Below are 21,918 nucleotides of genomic sequence, written 5' to 3'. Positions count from 1 at the left end.
ATATCAAACAACATCTCTCTGTCATCTGCATCACTATGATATTCTAAAACGCTGTGCTCCACACAGTTTTCAAAATGACTGAATATAATAAACTATTTGATTGAATTAAAATACCTTCAATTGTCCTTTCTCTCAGCGGCCAATGATCGTAGCCATAGAAACAGACCTCACTTCAACAAAAAAGTCCCGTTTCCGGTCCAAGCTGAAGTGACGTGTCTCACAGCCCCGCCTTCGGCCTGTTGTGCGCATGTGCAGGAGAGTGCTGATGAACGCTTTGAGCACGAATGATGATCAGTCGCAGCGGCAGCACAATGAGTGAACTATCGCTATAAAGCACACACATCTGACGCGTTTTCTATTGGGTCATATCGTGTTTATGTGTGTATGATGGTGTGGGGCGTGTGTAGCAGAGCTCTTGTGTGGATTATAACGGCGATTTTATGCTGCTTTATGATGGTGAGTGAAAACTGATCACTGATCGGTTACCCTCCTCCTGATCTCACATCACTAGAATACATGTTCATTTATTTCATACTGGAGTAATGGCAGCTAATCGCTGGTCAATCATACTGATCGATCACACTCCTGATGTCTGATCGCTTTGACATGTTGCCTTGTTGCATTTTGCATTTTAAGTCTAGAACACGGATGTGTCATTGAATAGATGTCTGATGTGATGTAATTGGACTATAAGGACAGTGAAGATACGTTTCGATTGAAACACGCGGTGCTGTTGTTACACATGATCTGAGCAGAAACATACAGCAAATGGCCTTATATGACACGACACGTTCACAACTTGATAAAGGACCAGTAGTGTCCGTTTTAGTGTACAGTACTATGTCACATCATATACCGTACTGTCCTATCCTCTCCTGACCTGTACTATACTATGCAACACATTTTATTTCTCATCTCAGTTCACGAGCATGTGTCTGTCTATACTAGTGTCACGATCAGGATTAGACAGGACTAGAACTCTATCTCACAGAGTCACGGTACTCAATCTGATAGCATGCACTAACTGAAAGGGTTGTAGGTTCAAAGCCCCCAGGTGCTGACTCATGAACTATCACCAATGTGGCCTTGATCACAACACTGAAGTTTAGGTTACTCCAGGAGGACTGTATCTGTAATAAGTGAACTACTTTGGATAAAAGCGTTACGTAAACTACAAACTAGTTACTTACTTAGTTTGTTTGGCTGGGTAATTGCTGCAGATTTCCCGATTGGATTCTGATTCTCAAGGTCTTGATTTTATTCACATTTTGAAGAAATTCTCCATCAGCTAAATAATTAGGGGTAGCAGGCGATCCGATATAATATCGATATTTAAGTCAGGATACAATATTATTGTGATTCTTTATTTTTGGTGTATTGCGATTCAAAACGACGATATATTGCGATATTTCACTCAATGTTTCTCATTCGTCTTCATCGGACTTAAGAAAACGATTTCCAAATCACCAAATGCATTGTTAAATTAATATAAAAGTGCCAGTTTATTTCTGATTATCTATGTACAATGCAATTCATTTTTTTCCACATCACCACAATATTAATGTGGAAAAATGTAAATAATAATATTGATATTTTGCGTGCAAATATTAATGCAATATCACAAAGAAAGGATCATCATACTTTAACATATCAATATTTTTTCCCACCTCTACAGCTAATGCAGTTAATTATACAGGGAACCTTTTTACTTGGTACACTACAAAAGTATTAATTTAACATTGTATTTTATTATTTTATTTTTGTTTTTTAATAATTTTTGTTACATTTTAGCTTTTTAAAAATGTGCAGATTTCATGAATTTCATCAATAAATGGGTTGTCTTATAATTGCATATAGTATGTTATAATGCATAATCACCAATCAGCCACAACATTAAAACCACCTGCCTAATATTGTGTAGGTCTCCCTCGTGCCACCAAAACAGCGCCAACCCACATCTCAGAATAGCATTCTGAGATGATATTCTTTTCATAAATATATCTGGTACCAACAATCATCCATGCGATTATCTAATCAGCCAGTCATGTGGCAGCAGTGCATAAAATCATTCACACTTTTGGCTGCCAGTGTATAAATAAATATATATATAATATATATATATATATATATATATATATATATATATATATATATATATATATATATATATATAAATATTCTATTTGGTAACAAACACTTCAAGAGATTTGCCCTCACTACAAATCACTATGGTTATACTACAGTAACGATAGTTTAACCATGGTATTTTAAGTAAAAACATAGTAACCACAAAATTAACATGGTTACTGTCATGGTTACAATACTATAGTAAAACCAAAGTTACTATATGGAATCTACAGTATTACTATTGTAAAACAATGGTTAATTGTATCAAAACTATGATTTCTGCCAAGAAATCAATGGTGACAGCAGTTATTGTTAATTCAGTCATGGCTACTACAATATCTCTATAGTAAAACCATGGTTACTGTATGGCTACTACAGTATTACTTAATAAAACCATGATTAATTTTCGTTAGTGTCCTTAACAAATTTTTTTCTCCCTAATTACTAACTCAACATTTAACTTAATACATGCATCAACATACAGTGCATTTCATACTCAACATATATTCAACATTCGGAAGCTGTACATAATTATAGAAGGAATAACCTTGCTGTTAAAATGGATGCTATAAGGGATGTCGTAATTATCGTGTCGAGTCGAGCTATACCGTGCAGTGGAAAAGCCCCATTAGATACCACAGCAAAAATATGCTAATATGATAATGTGCTATTGAGCACAAGTTATTTTATTTAGTTATTTTTAATAATTCTAGTTTAATAATTATTGTTATTTTCCAGAACATGTTTTAAAGTTTAATTTAATCATCAAAATGGTGTCTAAACAATTAATTTTTAAAACTTTTATTAAGTGAAAATATAACTTTTTAACATTTTGTTTTGCCAAACTTTTATTCAACAGCTGTCTTGCTTGTGATATTTTGATTAATTATTGTTATTATTATTATTACTTCAGTGAATATTACATTTTACTATACAGTTGTAATATATTTGTATTCAATTCTTTATTTAATTTCTTCAATTTCAAGCATTTAGTTTTTTATTTTATTTTATAATCTAACTTTTAATATGACGTGCGTTTTTTTTTGGCCAGAAGCTTCACTTTTCTGGATAAACAGTTCCCGACACGGCCCATTGTGATCATTGAAGACTTTCAAGTCACGTCTAAAATCTCATCTGTTTAAATCTGTTCTCATCTGAGATCTCATGTATTTTTAGATTACTGGTGTTTGTGTATGTGGTAATTTTGAAATTTTATGTTTTTAATTGTATTGCTGTGAAGCACTTTGGTCAACTTTGTTGTTTTAAATGCTATATAAATAAAGTTGATTTGCGATATATAAATATATAGTTTACATGTGCTGCGTGGTTCACTGTGAATTAGTTCTCTGCTTTGCCATCTCAAACAACGTGAGTGATTCTCAATGTCTGTGGAGTTTCTAGTGTTTGAGCGGTCAGATTTATACATTCATTTAAAGTAGGCAGCTCATCAACACTAAGATTGCAGCCTTTAGCGGTTTAATAAATCACACTAGGACATGTCACGATTTTAATTTGATTAATGAGAATCAGAATCAGCTTTATTGCCAAGTATGCTTACACATACAAGGAATTTGTCCGCAGTCCGAACTGTCCTTTGTAGTTTTCTGATGTCTGATTTCGAAGCTGAACCAAACCAGACAGTTATTGAAGTGCAGAGGACAGACTCAATGACTGCTGAGTAGAACTGTATCAGCAGTGCTTGTGGCAGGTTGTACTTCCTCAACTGGCGAAGGAAGTACAACCTCTGCTGGGTCTTTTTCACATTGGAGTCAATGTGTGTCTCCCACTTCAGGTCCTGTGAGATGGCAGTGCCCAGGAACCTGAATGACTCCATTGCTGCCACAGTGCTGTTTAGAATGGTGAGGGGGGTCAATGTTGGGGTGTTCACACAATCACACTAAAGTCCACAATCATCTCCACTGTTTTGAGCGTGTTCAGCTCCAGGTTGTTTTGACTGCACCAGACAGCCAGCTGTTCAACCTCCCTTCTGTATGCAGACTCATCATCATCTCGGATGAGGCCGATGACAGTGGTGTTGTCTGCAAACTTCAGGAGCTTGACAGAGGGGTCCTTGGTGATGCAGTCATTGGTGTAGAGGGAGAAGAGTAGTGGGGAGAGCACACATCCCTGGGGGGCACCAGTGCTGATTGTACAGGTGCTGGAAGTGAGTTTCCCCTGTCTCACAAGCTGCTGCCTGTCCGTCAGAAAGCTGGTAATCCACTGACAGATAGACATGGGAACAGAGAGTTGGTGTAGTTTAGTCCGGAGAATAGCTGGGATGATGGTGTTGAAAGCCGAACTGAAGTCCACAAAAAAGATCCTTGCATATGTCCCTGGTCTGTCCAGATGTTGCAGGACATGATGCAATCCCATGTTGACTGCATCATCCACAGACCTGTTTGCTCGATAAGCAAATTTAAGTCCAATGATGTTCTTCAGGTGGGCCAACACCAGTCTCTCAAATGATTTCATGACCACAGACGTCAGGGCAACAGGTCTGTAGTCATTAAGTCCTGTGATTTTTGGTTTCTTTGGGACAGGAATAATGATTGAGTGTTTGAAGCAGCATGGGACTGCACACTGCTCCAGTGATCTTTTGAAGATCTGTGTGAAGATGGGGGCCAGCTGGTTAGCACAGGATCGAAGACACACTGGTGAGACGCCATCTGGGCCTGAAGCTTTCCTCGTCTTTGTTTCTGATAGACGCGGCTCACGTCATCTTCACAGATCTTAAGTGCAGGTTGAGTAGCAGGAGGGGGGAGGAGGGGAGTTGCAGGAGGTGTTGTTGTTTGTGTGAAGTGAAGGTCAGAGTGGGTGTGGGGTGTGAGATTGGGCCTTTCAAATCTGCAGTAGAACACATTCAGGTCGTCAGCCAGTTGTTGGTCCCCACAGGGTTGGGGGTAGGAGTCCTGTAATTTGTGAGTTGTTTCATGCCACTCCACACTGATGCAGGGTCGTTAGCTGAAAACTTGTTTTTCAGCTTCTCAGAGTATCTTCTTTTAGCCACTCTGATTTCCTTGTTCAGTGTGTTCCTGTCCTGATTGTACAAGACTTTATCCCCAGCCCTGTAAGCATCCTCTTTGGCCTGAAGAAGCTGCCTGAGCTCTGCTGTAACCACAGTTTGTCGTTGTTGAACTTTAAATAAGTCCTAGTAGGAATGCACATATCCTCACAGAAACTGATATATGATGTAATAGTATCTGTGAGCTCATCCAGGTCTGTGGCTGCAGCCTCAAAAAACACTCCAATCCGTGCAGTCGAAGCAGGCTTGTAGTTCACGCTCTGCTTCATTGGTCCATCTCTTTACAGACCTTACTACTGGCTTGGTTGATTTTAATTTCTGCCTGTAGGTTGAAAGAAGATGAACCAGACAGTGATCAGAGAGTCCCAAAGCTGCTCTAGGGACAGAGCGATATGCATCCTTTATTGTTGTGTAGCAATGATCCAGTGTATTTCTGTCTCTGGTTGGGCATGTAATGTGCTGTTTGTATTTTGGCAGTTCACGTGTGAGATTTGCTTTGTTAAAATCCCCAAGAAAAATAATAAGTGAGCCCGGGTATTGTTCTGTGTCTGTGATTTGATCAGACAGCTGTTGCAGTGCTGTGTTCACACGCATTTGGCGCGATATACACACTCACCAAAATAAACTTGGAAAACTCCCGTTGCGAGTAGAAAGGCTTGCAGTTAATAAAGAGCACTTCCAAATTAGGACAGCACATCTTCTTTAAAGTTGTTACGTCTGTACACCAACTTTCAATGATGTAAAAGCTTGTTCCACCGCCTCTCGTTTTCCCCGATAACTCCGCGATGCAATCCGATCTGCTCTGAACAGCTGAAAGCCCGGCAGATGTAACGTGCTGTCCGGAATGGCTTCACTCAGCCAGGTTTCTGTGAAGCACAAGGCAGCAGAGGTTGAAAAGTCCTTGTTTGTGCGGGTGAGGAGATGTAGTTCGTCTGTTTTGTTAGGAAGAGAGCGGAGATTCGGAAGATGAATGCTCGGCAGCGCTGTTCGAAAGCCGCGCCAACGGAGTTTGACCAGCACACCGGCTCGTCTCCCTCGCCTGCATCTCATAGCGCGTTTAAACAACACAGCCGCGCCTCCGACTAAAATGTCAAACAAAACGTCCGAATATTCAAAAACTGGGAAAAGACTGTCTGGTATAAGCTGTTGAATGTTCAGCAGTTCATCTCTGGTAAAACTGACTGGAAAAAGATTACTAAACACAGGACAAACAAACAAAAACAACAAAACAATAGGAGCGCTCCACACCGAGGCGGCCATCCACGGCGCCATCATGATGTAATTGTTCATTTCGGTGTAAAAGGAGTAACAAAGCACACGTTCAAATGAAGCCTGTGAGCATTTTAAAGCTGTGGTGTGTCAGTCATATTGCGCGCTGGTACCAAATTGAGTCGGTGCTCGGTACTACTTGTATTGCAGAAACACTGGTATCTTTTTTTTATTTTAGTACCGGCACTTTTGACAACACTAATAATACTGTAAATGTATACAATATTACTTATGAATTATTGGAATCTGTGTGTAAGGTGAGCTTTTAAGTTTAAGTGTGAAAATTAGAGGTCGACTGATAGTGGATTTTGCAGATACCGATATTTTTTTTTATTATTATTGTTATTGCAAAAATTTAAATAATACAATAAACAAGTCACCAAAACATTATGACATGCATCTCAACTAAGCTGAGCAGACATCAGCATAATAATAAGGATGAGAGGAAAAATAAATAAATGAAAAAAATAGAATACATATTTTTGTAAACCAAAGTTAGGTCATTCCAAGGCTTTCTACTAAATTAAACAATTTAATAGCATTCTTCTTTTTTATACATTTCAATGAACTGAAAAACAATTGTACTTCGTTCAAAAAAAGAGGTTGGGTCTTCATATATTTTGCTTTGTGTATAAAAATGTAGCTTGTATAATTATGCAATTTATAATATACTCCTTATCTTTATTATCTATGATAATCCCAAACAGTATATGTTTATATTCTAGTACAGGCATCTCCATGCATGTCTTGATCCTCTACAAAACATTCTTTATAAATCCTGAACATTTGGACATGAAAAAAATATATGTTCTGTTGTTTCAATGTTATTAGTACAGAAAGAACTGTTGTTTCGCTCAAAATTAAAACGTAACCGTAAAAAATCAGCAGATGGGTAAATGTCATTTATAATCTTAAAATTAATTTACTTTGCGTTTGGTGTAATTGAATATTTTAGATACTCTATTCTCAATTTGTTGACTTCACTTTTCTTATAATATTTATATATCTATTTTCTATGAATATGGTGTTAAATTTGTTTTTCTAGAAAACTTTTCTTATTCACAATTAACAAGGGGATATAAGGGTTTACTGGTGAATACATAACCATATTGTTTGCCAGTTGAAGAAACTGAACCGGAATGGCTTTAATTCGAGAACTGCATTCCCTTGTATTTCAATGAACATTAAATTTTGTGCAAAAAGAATCAAATAAAAGAATATTGCCATTGGCATCCATAAGATCAAAGACAGACCATACAGTTGTGCTCAAAAGTTTGCATACCCTTGGGGATATTGTGAAATTTGGCATTGATTTTGAAAATATGACTGTTCATGCAAAAAAACATTCATATGAATAGTGATCATATGAAGCCATTTATTATCACATAGTTGTTTGGCTCCTTTTTAAATCATATTGATAACAGAAATCACCCAAATGGGCCTGATCAAAAGTTTACATACCCTTGAATGTTTGGCCTTGTTACAGACACACAAGGTGACACACACAGGTTTAAATGGCAATTAAAGGTTAATTTCCCACACCTGTGGCTTTTTAAATTGCAATTAGTGTCTGTGTATAAATAGTCAATGAGTTTGTTAGCTCTCATGTGGATGCACTGAGCAGGCTAGATACTGAGCCATGGGGAGCAGAAAAGAACTGTCAAAAGACCTGCGTAACAAGGTAATGGAAATTTATAAAGATGGAAAAGGATATAAAAAGATATCCAAAGGCTTGAAAATGCCAGTCAGTACTGTTCAATCACTTATTAAGAAGTGGACAATTCGGGGATCTCTTGATACCAAGCCAAGGTCAGGTAGACCAAAAAAGACTTCAGCCACAACTGCCAGAAGAATTGTTCGGGATACAAAGAAAAACCCACAGGTAACCTCAGGAGAAATACAGGCTGCTCTGGAAAAAGACGGTGTGGTTTATTTTTAAAATAAACATAATCCCAGATGCAGTGTATTGTTCAACCAAAATCCCAGTACTAACCAGAAAAAAGATTTGGTGCATAATGCGGACATTTAACCATAAACAAACCCAAAACGCTCCAGGGACTCTACATTTGAAATGGCCCCATTACAATGCTATTTACCAAATTAAGCATTTTATAGCCTTTAAATTTACCAAATGAAGTGTTTTGTATATAAATATATATTTCACCAGATGAGATTTCATGAGGAATAAGGTTTATTATTTTTCAAAAGATATGATGTTCGAGACTCAATGTGCTGACGATGCACGTTTCTATATTGTCGCATTTTTCTTTGCATGTCCTTGCTTCAATTTAGAACACTTGATTATTTAATCAAAACAAAATATTCACTGAAGTGAGGATCAAAAAATTATGAATATTGTCAATGAGGACAGATTTAGATTTAGCAAATCCCCATGTGATTGTTTTTATTTCACCCCTAGAGGCCGCTGTTATCCTGTAGAGTCCTTCAGCACCATTCGCAGTGTAACACAGAGGAATAATACAAATAAATAAATAAACTGTCGGTGCAGATATTTGCCGATAACTGATAGTTCCAAAAAGAGCTATTGGCACCGATTAATTGATGAAACCGATATATCGATATATATATATATATATATATCATCATAATAAAAAGATCTATTCTAACCATATATGCAAATTACATTTAAGAGTGCCAGTGGCATATTTTCATTGATTTTAAAGTAAACAGAAAAGTAAAAAGCTTTTTCAGTTCTATGTAGTATGTTTAGCGCTGGTGCTTTTAAAGGAGTGAATAGAGAGGTGAATCTGATAGCGCTCTGTGCTTTATGTGCTGTTATATTGACACTGAACACTGTAGTCAGACCGTTGATAATACTTAACAAAATGTTGAATGCTGTGAACTGGATGTTGCGCACCAACAATATTTCTAATCTAACAGGTATACACTTTTAAATGCGGACTCGGAGTGACGATCACCCTCGAGTCCAACTGCCTAGTTAAGCGAGAAGTGTATAGCTGCAGACAGAGCTCCAAAAAGGTTCCGCCTCCATTTGAAGATCTCCGGCCTGCAGTTATACCTACTTGAGTTAAGCACGTCATTCTATATCTGGGATGCACATAAAACCTAGTTTATACTTGATATGTCTGCTTTAAGTGCATCATTATGCATGTGGGATGTGCATAGTGGTTTTGTGCCACTCTATATTGGAGCATGTCTTAAAGGAGGATCATTTTGTGAAATTGAAGGTTGCTACTTGTTTAAGTGTATTTGCTGAATGTGTCAGTTATTTTATTGAAGGATTGTGCTTAGTTACCATGCATACTGTACCTGAGAAACGCATCCGATCAGGGTCTAGTGGACATGCAACCTTATAATACAGGGCTGCCAAATTGACTAGTTGATTTTGAACTATGTTGTTTTGCACATCCATACTTTAAGCTAATAAAACGTTAAGCCTACTGGGTGAATACCATGTAACATAATTAATATTCATGAGCAAAGCCTTCACCTTAGTAGAACTAAATCACAGCATGGAGAAATCTCTAATAAAATTTGAGGTAGTTTATGTACGCCTCAAAGAAGGCCTATTTCATTAATAAAATGGATATGTTCACCCAAAAATGATAATGCTCTCATCATTTACTCACCCTCATGCCATCCCAGATGTGGATGACTTTCTTTCTATTGCAGAACACAAACAAATATTTTTAGAAGAACATTTCAGCTCTGTAGGTCCATACAATGCAAGTGAACTTAAAGCTCAAAAATCACATAAATCAGTAAAAGCATGAAAGTAACATCAAAGTTATTATAACATGTTACCAATACATTTATGTTTGACAGATTTTCATAAGGTGATCAGGCACATCTGCTGTTGCATCATGGCGAGTGTGAAATTAACAGTATAGACTTGAACATTTTTATTATTGAGTCTTGCATGCTGCTTTGTCATTTATCATGTAGGACTATATATTATCTTTATGATTTCTGTAGTAATTCTTTTCTCAGCACCTGCTTATACAAATGTTGTGTTGTGAAAGTAATGTGGCTTTTTTTCTTTGACTAACCCTTAATTTTTTACCTTTCTCCTAAAAATGTAACTTGGGGGCATGAGTGCTCTTAAACTAAATTGTTAGCGTAGAGCCCTGGGTAAGGTCATAAACGGCTTAAGAATAAACTGATCGGCACACATAGATTTGCCCATTACCCTGATTTTACATTGCATGTAAACATCTGTGCCGCTCATGCACAGTGTGGTGATGCTATTTTTATCATCAGCACGTTATGTACTTACTGTATATGTGCCGCTTTGTTTTTTTAGACCTTGTTTTATCTCAGTCCGCATCTTTCCTTAACATCGGCGCATGCACCTTTCTTTGGCTATGCTAAAAATTATCCCAAAGTAGTCGGATTGCAAATGCGTCAAACGTATGGCTCAGTGCTCGACTAAAAGCAAAACGTAACGGCACTAACAAAAACAAAGTAGCATATTCCCTATTCCCTAGAGAATAACCCACTTATTTCAAATCTCATGTAAGCGCTGTTTTCTGCCTTTGTCTTTTTTTTTCTTTTTTCAGTTTTGTCAATTTATAATTTTAATGATAAATTTTATCAATGAATTGTTGCAGCCTAGTGTCCATAAATAAGCTGTTTTGTGTTACCAAAAAGTTTGAGTGTGCGTGTATATATAAAGATTTGTTTTGCCTTTTCCAGTTCGCTTATCTTGAGATTCTTGCCTTCTGAGCTCAAAGTCTTAGGGAAAGATCATGTAAGCACAAGTTAACACTTTAGTGACAGACTGATCTCACAGGTAATTTGGAAACAGTAGGTTGGCTTTTCTTTAGCTAAAATCGGTCTGTGTTTACTGAAATGCGAAACACTTCCCCCAGTGGCCAAAGTGGTAAGTGCTGTTGGCCATATGGACATGTAAGCTCTATTTTGCAGGTATAATGTCCACAGAGGGGCACCAAGAGTGAGTTGTGAAGCGAGTTGTGTTCAGCTGTTCAGGCTGTAATGCAGTGAAGAGGAATGCATATTTATATAGGGATGCACTGATACCACTTTTTTCAAATATCTGAAGTATCGGCTGATAGCGATCCCGATCCGATACCAGTGTTGTGTTTTTTTTTGCATAATCAGTTTAGAATATCTTTACATTATTGTGTGGAACTAATTGGGTGTACTCTTTAATATGTAAAGAAACACAAACCTCTAACTACACACTTTTCATTCACAGTTATTTTTTGGAACGCATTCAACTTAAATATTGTTATAATTTGTAAATAAATAATAAAAAAGAATAATATATTATTATTACTTCTATTACTATTGACTTTTTAGAATTTTAAATACAGAAGTATTATTTCTCAGTCGTGCACCTTTAACTTTAAAACCCTCACGCTTTTATTTTGACATTCTGAACTCTCCAGAAAGTTCTGTATGTGTCTGTTTGTAGGAAAGTTCACAGTAGTTTAATTTGCTTCTTATTCAGATTCTGGTAAAATGCACCTCCGGCGCCGTTTTAAATGCATATTATAAGTGAACCAAACTATTGAGCATCTACATCTGAGATGTTGTTTGTGAGAAGCGCTCAAATATTGCGCACCGCGTGAAGGCTAAAAATAGCCGCGGGTGTGTGTAAACAGAGCAGCTCCATTCACTAACGTGCTGCACGTGCATTTCATTTACTTATTAAACACAGCCTTTTGTGATTCACAGAGCTATTGCACATCTTCAAGTAACTTTGAATAAAATGTACGTGTCATGTGAACTACTTTAATTGAGCTTGACAGTAACGAACATGACTAACACACAGTATCGGATTTGGATCGGGCTCATCGGACTGATACTCGATCCGTCTAAAAACGTCAGTATCGGAGACGATACTGATCCAGGTATCGGATCGGTGCCATCCCTAATATTTTATAAACTGACCCCCCCAAGCCAAACCCCAAACCTGAACCTATTCTTCAGTGGAGTAAAAATTTAATGTTAGAGGGAAAAATGCAACCTCCTAATCATACTCGTCACTGATTATGCATACATGAATACATCCTGGTTTCAACGCAGGATTTGAACCAGGGTCTCCCACGCCCCACATTGGAAGGTAAACGCGCTGTAGCCGATGCAAAAATGTCTGATGGGAGATGCCGCTTGTCAGTGAGTTGGCATAATGTATTTGATCCTAGTGTACCGGTACACTCTGACACAACATGCCGACTTCCCGTGTGATCATGTTGGTAGAGAAATTGACTTTAGTGAAACTTTGACTTTGTAATGTTGGTTAATTATTATTATTTTTTTTTAATGGCTATGTATTTTCAAACCAGTCCTGGTTGAAGCATGGTTGGTTCTGTTGCAGAATGAGAGCAGTTTATATCTCATGAACAGTGGGGGTCGAAGTAGGTAGCCAAAGCCAACATTGCTAGCTTACCACTTGTGAACTGTTGACACATTACCAATGTCTGCCTTTCAGCAAACAAGTCAGGACTACTAGGTAAACGTCTTGCAATTACTATTCATGAGTAAAGCTGATAAGTTCTTTAAATTGTTGTTTCATCTATTGTTTGGCACTGGCTTCTGCTTGGTCTTTTTTTTTTGTCATTTTATGTGGCTGCTACAATTTACAATACTACTTTTACAACTTTGCACTACTGCAAAACAAAATTGTTAAAATAGAATGATTTCTCCCAAAAGTGGGCAGAGGAACTTTCGAAATGTCCCCCCAGTTATAATGGTTGCAACAGCCCTGCTCATGTCACATTTGTGTATTTAAAATAGTTTTTCTTTCTTTTTTTTTCTTTTTTATTTCCCGTTTCTGCTGAGCAGCAGAAGAATGAGGATGTGGAAGTCTATGATCGATGGGGTGGGCCTGATAATTACATGTTTGATAAAGCCTGCAGCGGACAGCACTGGTTCTTATACATCTGTGAACACATGGCATGAGTAGAGCTGAGCCATCATAGTGAAAGACGCCAGATCTCTGCTAAAAATATTTTGCAATGGGTTGGTTAGTGTGTGTAGTGTTATGCAACATGCTGATGCAATGTTTCTTTTTAGCATTTTAAGGCACTTGTTTTTAAGCATTTGAATGAGTCCCTATTGTCAGTTTAAAGTTTTCACACTTGATACTCTTTAAGAACCAAACCTTTTTAACTGGATCAAAAAGTACTGCTTGAAAAACAACCCAGTTTTTTTCTGTGCATTCACACTGTCCCAGGCCCTTAAAACTGGGTTTGGATCTACTGTTGGTCCATTTTAGTTGTGTCCAGCTCTCAGTTCACTTCCCATGTGCACTATTGGGTTTTTTTTAATGTATTTTTTATTTTTTTAGGTATTACTGGGTGTCGTTTTGATGCTTTTATGTTTTAAATTTCAATACTGTATATACCATATTAAATAATATTATGTTATTACACCAAAGTACTGGACCTACAACAATCTGCTTTGTGCTTTTAAATGTACTGTTAATCACTATGGTAACAGAGATGGTAAAACATAAGGGCACATTATGATTTTTTTTTTTTTGTTTGTTTGTTTTTTTTTAACAGTGATGCAGTATAGTAAACCCTTGAGTCTTTACTTTCACATAAAAATGATAAAGACTTTTAGTTTTTGTGTGCAATAGATAATGGTTTTATTATGTTCCTTTTCCTGTCATATCTATAAAGCTAGAATAAACAGCCTTTTTATGGTAACCTTTGATGGTCAAAAAAGTTTAACAAAACGTGAATATGATATTTCTTAGTTCTAGTCAGCACTCTGGCTGCTGCAATTGAAGTTTATTTATTGAACTTGCAGGACATGCTTCCAGTTATGCATTATAATAATCTAATCTTGAGATCATGAATGCATTAATTAGTTTTTTGGCATCAGCAACAGAGTGCATGTGTTGTAACTTAGCAATATTTCTGAGGTGGAAGAATGCTGTTCTACAAACATTGGAAATTTGATTTTCAAATATTGGTATCAAATATAACACCCAAGTACTTCGCTGTAGAAGATGACATAACAGTACATCCATCGAGAGTCAAATTATATTTTAGCGGCTTATATTAGAGGTTTTTGGTACACATGTACCACTGTTTTGTCAGAATTGAGTAGAAGGAAATTTCTGGCCATCCAATCTTTGATTTCATTGAGACACTCTGCCTAAACCATGCTAATGCAAGTCCACAAATTCCAACATAATTCTCAAGCCTATTCAAGAGAATGTCTTGATCTATGGTGTCGAAGGCAGCACTACGATCTAAAAGCACTAGAAGCGAAATGCCGCCACGATCAGATGATAAGAGCAAGTCATTTGTATCTCTGATAAGTGCAGTCTCTGTACTGTGATGGGGCCGAAATTGTTCATATACTGTATACTATTTCTCTGAAGTAAAGTCATTTTTATTTGAATAGCGCTTTTCACAACACGCATCATTTCAAAGCAGCGTTACAGAAGATCATGCATTAGCAGAAAATGAAAACTAATATTTATAAAAATTGGTCTATAATTAGCCAGTTCTCCTGGATCAAGCTGTGGCTTCTTAAGCAGTTTGATAACTGCCATTTTAAAGTTTCTTGGGACATGTCCTAAGGATAGCGAGGACTTAATAATATTAAGAAGATGTTCTAAGATTGCAGGGAATACCTCTTTTAGGGGCTTAGTTGGTATTGGATCTAACATACATGTTGTGGCTTTTGATGTTTCAATAAGTTTGTTAGCTCTTCATGACCTATGACAGCAAAGGATTGAAGTGGCACGTGAGGCAAATTGAGATACTGTTTTCTGAGGTACTGTGACAGATGATTGAATAATTCCAATTTTATTTCTGATTATTTCAATTTTATCAGTAAAGAAATTCATGAAGTCATTACTCTTGTGCTGCGAATATATGGTTCTGTTGAGGCTTTATTCCTAACCAATTTAGCCACAGCACTGAATAAAAACCTAGGATTGTTGTGGTTATTTTCTATGAGTTTGCTAAAATATGCTGACCTGGCAGCTTTTAGTGCCTGTCTGTAGTAGCTACAGACACTATTCTTCCATGCACCGCAAAATACCTCTAATTTTGTATTCTTCCACTTGTGCTCCATTTTCCGAGCTGCTCTCTTGAGAGCATGAGTGTGATCATTGTACCACGGTGCAGGGCTTTTTTTCTTTAATCGAAGGGGGCGACACAATAAAGAGTGCTAGAGAGGACTGTATTTATATTTTCTGTTATTACATCATGTTCTCCTAGACTTTTTGGATTACTGAGTATATGAGACAAATTTGGAAGATTATTAGTGAAGCTATCTTTAGTGGTTGAAAGAATAGTTCTACCTGAACAATAGTGTGGTGTAGATTGAGTTACATTAGCTGATCGCAGCATGTAGAGATGAGGTAATGATCTGAGATATCATTGCTCTGCGGCAGAATTTCTATAGTATCAACATCAACTCTATATGACAAGAATTATTAGTGTGATAAGTTGGTCCTGTCACATTTTGTCTTACTCCAAGAGAGTTGAAAATATCGATAAACGTTAATCCCAATGTGTCATTTTCATTATCTATGCGAATGATGAAGTCACCAACAATTAAAACTCTATCCACTGTAAATACTAAATCTGATAGAAAAATATGCAAATTCACCAAGGAAATCAGAATACGGTCTGGGTGATATATATATACTGTAGGAAGGGCAAAAGATGACAGAGATTTTTTTATTTATATCTGATGGTGTCACATTAAGCATTATTAGTTCAAAAGACTTACATTTATATCCTGTCCTCTGATTAACACCAAAAACTTCACTGTAAATTGTAGCAACACCTCCTCCTCGACCCTTCAGACAAGGCTCATGTTTATAACAATAACTTGGGGGAGTAGACTCATTTAAACTAATATATTAATCTGATTTAAGCCAGGTTTCAGTCAAACAGAGCACATCCAAACTATGATCTGCACTAATTTCATTTACAATTAGTGCTTTGGTTGAAAGAGATCTAATGTTTAGTAGCCCTACCTTTTACATGATGTTTATCATCATTTTTTTTTTCAAGATTTACCTTAAATGTTTAGTGAGGGGTTTGTGTTTGGTAGTTCAGGGAAGAGACACAGTCTCTATGTGATATCTAGGTGATAGTCTCTAACTGTTGTAGTTTGTGATCTGTGTGACATCTCAAGGCAGCTAGCAGACGTTCGGATTAGCCAGTTTGTCTGCTTCCTGACCTGGGCCCCAGTTAGTCAAATACTATCACTATTAAGACTATGAGCCAAATTACTAGAGAGGAGAGCGGCACCTTCCCTGGAGGGATGGAGTCCATCTCTCTTTAGCAGTTCAGGTCTACCTTAAAAACTCTTCCAATTGTCTATAAATCCTATGCTCTTCTCCGGACACCACATCCAGCCATTCAGTGGCACTAATCTACTATAAACCTCATCATCACGATGGGCAGGGAGGGTGCCAGAGCATATTGCAGTGTCTGAAATCATTTTTGCAAGTTTACACACCTCATTATCAACATTATCTCTAGTGATCTCCGACTAGTGAAGCTGGACATTGTTAGTGTCGACATGAATAACAATTTTAGAAAATCTACGTTTAGCATTAGCCAGCACTTGTAAATTTGATCTGATGTCAGACGCCCGAGCCCCCGAAATGCATTTAACAATGGTGGAGAGAGAAGTTTCCTTTTTAAATTTGTGTAATTATTATAATTTCTTTCTATGTTTTTTTTGTTTTTTTGTTTGTTTTGTCTATAATCATGTGTGACCACAAGGATGTTGTTGAGGGTCAGGGTGGCGGTTAAATGTTGATTCTGTGTATATATGTTTTGCTTTTCTTTGTTATCTATATGAATCAATAAAAAATGTTAATCAGAAAACAATGGTGGCTGGAGTCTCTATTTCCACATTTCTTACAATAGAATCTCATATAACAAGGGTGCTTTCAAGATGATTCTCAGTGGATGCATCACTGAGTGGGGAAAATTGATTGGAAACCCTAACAGGAACGGGAGAGTGGTGTCGCTTTGCCGAGCGAGTATGCCGCCGAGACGTCACCCAAACGGCCTGCTTCGGGGGCGTTAAAGATGGAACCAAATGTGTGTGTGTTGGTAGCTTGTAACGGGGTAAAAGGGAAAAGAGGCGGCGAGAACCCGCTTGACAATATAAATAATAATTTAATGATTAACTTAAAGCAAAAGACATATAACACAAACGCATACGGGGCAGCTGCCTGTAGCTCTCTCTCTCCCGAACTGCCACCTCCGGCCGCCTTTATCCCTCTCGTCGGCTTGATTAGCCTGATTAGGGGCCGGGCGTGCATCATCACAGCCTGGCCCTGCCCTCCTCCTTGCCACATAGCTGTTCTACCCACATCTGAAACAGAAAGAAACTTCTCTTTCTCACTGATCTTCACTAGCGTTCGGATGCGTGCCTCTTACTCATTAATCTTCTACGTCAGCCTGACTAATTCCTTACATTTAGCACATGTGAATCCCTCACTGATGATGGAAGAATTTATAGTAAACATGTGGCATGCAATGCACGAAGCGATATTATGAGCGGATGCCATGACTTACCACAATTGTTTGTTGTTGTTATGGTTGTTCTTGACTAGGATTTGAGATCGATGTGAATCCCTCACACAATTGTTTGCTGTTGTTGTGGTGGTTCCTCGAGTGATGCAATTATCCATGTAAAACACAGAGTAGAAAACAAAAAAGTCTCATTTACCTCAAGTGCACATAATAATATTTTGTTTGATAGCCTCCAAAACTTTTTAGCCTTGCTGATATGCCCAGGCAAACTTCCCTGAAGCCTTTGGCTGACGTGTTTTGTGCTTGTCAGATAATATAGTATTTAGTTTGCAGAGTATGTGAATACAGATGCTTGGCTTGTTTCAACCCTCATATTTCCCTACTATGCACTATATTTGATATTGTCTCGATACAGTCAATATTTTCAGTTAAAAATAGTACAGTAAGTGTGAGTCTGATGAATCAGTGTTCTATTCGCACAGTGTGCACAGTGAGCGAGCGAGAGGGAGAATTCTAATGCCAGAATAAGCACATGTAAGGACATGTAAACGCATGAAAACTGATGTGTGCAGTATGAAATACACCAAATATATAATAGTCCTAACTGTAGAAAGCACATCAATATGAAGACAAAGACAAATCCTACACAACTCTAGCCAGTTTTGAAATCCCAGCCGGAGACTTTTTTCAGGTATGAAAAAGAGGACATATCTGTGAAAAAGAGAACATTTGGTAACCCTAAATTTCACAACGAAGTATTATTTATTTTGCTATGGTGCTGTGGATTGAGGCGGTGCATGCCAGTGAACAGCGCTCAGTTAATAGTTTTAGTTATTGGCGCAGTTATAGCCAACAGTTATTGATGCATGGTGGACAGATGCTTTTGGAATTGAGTGACTCCTCTCTCCCTCAAAGCTACCTAGCAAACTGATCTGCATGTTTAGTGGAGTAATGACACCTGATATTGTATTTCATAAGAATGGCAGACCCATTGGAAGTAGCAGTCCCGTTTAGAGAGGAGAGTCGAGAAACATCACAAGCTGCTTTGATGCAACTGTGAGACGTTATTTAAATATAGGCAGAGACTATTTAGCAGAGATGGGTCACTGCTATTTAAATGAATGGGAGAAATTGGAATGTCCAACCAAGAAGCTCTAGCGCCCAACTGTCAATGGACCTAGACCGGATGTAAAGAAATCACCTTTTAGACACAGACATCGCCTGTCAATCAACTCGCTAACCCGCATGCGCATTAGCTATATAAGCCAGGAAAATTGCGTGTATAGTGTAATATGAGGTAAAGAAGCACAATTTATGATTCCAATAGTATCACATTTTAATGCTGATTTGAAATATGTTCTTTGATATTAATCTTGACCAACAGTTTTGGAGATTTTGGTGTCCCCCCCCCCCCCCCCATTCAGAAGATAGGAGCTGCACTGGCATAACTGGAAATAGCCTCCCGACAGCGTTCCAAAGATGGCCGACTGTGGACTTATATGCTAGAAAGACTTTGATATAGGCCTATAAGGACATAACTTACAAAGCAATACATTTACACACAATTGAAAATGAAATCATTTTAGTTCAGTTGGATGGGCAAAATAAGTGACATGAGTAGCTGTACAGCGCATCAAAAATAGAAACGGAGCAGCCGTCACCTGAACGTGTGTCGCATCAACGGATGCTTCCAGTACAGACAGCTCCGTAGATCATGATGGAAGCGATCTAGTTTTAAGTGTGTAAAAAGCCATGTGGAATATATTAGACTGTAGTTTAATAATCCTTTAAGAGAATTACAGGAAATATTAAAGACCGAATCAAAATGCAGAAAGCAAAATTTAATTTGTGTGCCGGGTTTGAGGATAAACTGTTAAGACTCATGCTTTCTATTATGGCCCGCGGGTCGGTGGATAGAGATCCCTGCTTTAGAGTGTGTGCCAGTGTTTCTTGCACCCCTTTTCAACCTTTCTATTCAGTACGCTCGCTGCACACAACAACAAACACAGCATGAGCCGTGAAGTCTGATTCCCGAAGAAATTTTTTTAATGAACTGGTTGCCCTTCTGTTTTTAAGTTCTCGGAGTAAGGCAGTGGTTTAAATCAGAATCAGCCTCTCAGTGAGTCATACGGAGTCAAATTGAGTTCACAACTGACTCCCTCTTTGAACCGCGAGTAATTTTTTCGGTTATGATCAATTTGGAATAAACAGGACTAGTGTTGTCACAATCCCAAAATTTCAGTAGTCAGTAGTGATGCTAGTAAAATGTCATGATTCTCGATACCAATTTCGATACCACAGAAAAATTGCTACATGGAAATATGCTATTGAACACACTCCTGTACCCTGTTAAAATGTAAAAAATACATTAAAACAGTAGCATTTTTCCTTTTCCATTTTTTTATTCAACCTAAATTTTTCCCACATTCCACTTTTACATTTCCCCCCCCGAATTTCATGTTTTACATTTTAATTCAATTTCATCATCAACATTTTTTCTAATCAAATTAATCCAAACTGTAAATCAATAAAAAATAGGACAATTCCTTTTCAACAGAACAATTCAATTTTCTTAAATGAAGTGCTTTAGTAAAGACCCTCACAACATAATCTAAAACATAACATTTGTCAAATAAAGTGCTGCACAACAGAGCATCACATTATAAATGAAAACATTGATGAAAATTTTCTATTCAGTACAACAGTACCCTTGTCTATGGGATATACAGTAGGTTCAATAATAATAAAATACATTTGACTAAATACTATTAATACATTTGTGATGCATTTTCTTTAATTACATGTGTCAAGCTTTTATTTTAAATCAAACTTTTATTTTGATGTGAAGGTGTTTCTGGTTGTGTGTTTTTGCATAGTTTTACTCTTCTGGATTAGACATTGAGTATATGACCCAGTGTGATTATTGAAACACAAAATACTGGGATTTAATTATATAAATATATAGTCGCTCTTCTGTCACCTTGTACAACAAACAGAGTGTGCGATGTTCATAAAATGTGTAGTTTTCAGCGTGTGAGCAGCTTCACGCATTCACTTTGGAGCACGCAGCACATACAGACTGTATATATATATTTTATGAAATCACACCCATTTGCGGTTTAATACTCACACTAGGACATATCACAATTTAAATGTGATTAATTGTCCATTTCTGTGTAAAAGGAGAAACGGCATGTGCTCATAAGTGTGTGAGCATTTGTAAGCAGCCGTGTGTCAGTAAGACACCGAATTGAGTTTTTCCTCAGTACTACCGATACTGCAGAAACACAGGTGTCATGACATCTTTTTTTATTTTAGTATCAACTTGGTACCGAAGTATCGGTACTTTTGACATCACGACATAGGACCATTACTGTGAGTATGAAGTCTAATTACTGACTGGTTGTTCACATGACAAAGTGTAATTAAAGATACAAATTTAGAGCAGGGTTTTGTTGTAATATGCATGAATAAATTGGATAAAAACATTCAAGAAACCGAGTGACATTTATGTGGCACAAATACAGTAAGGATCACTAGAGTGACCACATCAAACTGGAACAGAAATATTGTTGTCTGGAGCTGTGCACCACAGATTAAAAAGACCCCTACGATACGGGCTGAGTTGATTTGGAGCATAAACTTGAAATGTTAAAAATGTATGCAAACTGCTCTCTGACCCCTAAAATCATATTTGCAGTCTACTGAGTGTGGAATGAAAGTGGTGAGGGTGTTGCCGCTGTGCTTCCAGCAGATGTTGTGCATGTTTTCTATTCTCTCCTGAAACCGAGAGCATGCAGCTGTGTTTGGACGGGTGATCGGGTCCATGAGAGGTTGTGAGAGAGCTGACAGGTGTGCAGTGTTTGCACTGGCTGACTGAGAGATTAAAACAGTTAAACTTGCAAAAACAAAATGGTGTTCACTCCCACACAAGATCAAGGAGAATGTGTAGTATTTTTTTTAAAGTATCTTTGTTTAAATAACACACACCTAATCTGGAGTCAGACTCGTTTCTCTAGGAGA

At 37.5% G+C, this 21,918-nt stretch overlaps 1 protein-coding gene across 3 annotated transcripts in view; it reads left to right on the top strand.

Moving 5' to 3' along the window:
- The first annotated feature begins 273 nt into the window (after nt 1-273).
- Nucleotides 274-21,918, top strand: part of LOC127450320 (serine/threonine-protein kinase/endoribonuclease IRE1-like) — an 80,376-nt gene continuing 58,731 nt past the window's right edge. For 2 of the 3 annotated variants that reach the window (XR_007898945.1, XM_051714323.1), the window contains exon 1: nt 274-456. Coding sequence is in view for 2 of the 3 variants with exons in the window: in XM_051714323.1 (XP_051570283.1) it covers nt 385-456 (72 nt within the window). In the remaining variant the exon portion in view is untranslated. Of the gene's footprint in view, nt 457-3,919; nt 3,987-21,918 lie in introns of all 3 variants that reach the window. The other variant, XM_051714324.1, reaches the window with a different exon arrangement.

Source organism: Myxocyprinus asiaticus, chromosome 13 (assembly GCF_019703515.2).
Source record: "Myxocyprinus asiaticus isolate MX2 ecotype Aquarium Trade chromosome 13, UBuf_Myxa_2, whole genome shotgun sequence".
In the NCBI taxonomy this organism is placed as follows: Eukaryota; Metazoa; Chordata; class Actinopteri; order Cypriniformes; family Catostomidae; genus Myxocyprinus; species Myxocyprinus asiaticus.
This window is presented reverse-complemented; position numbering and strand designations above follow the sequence as displayed.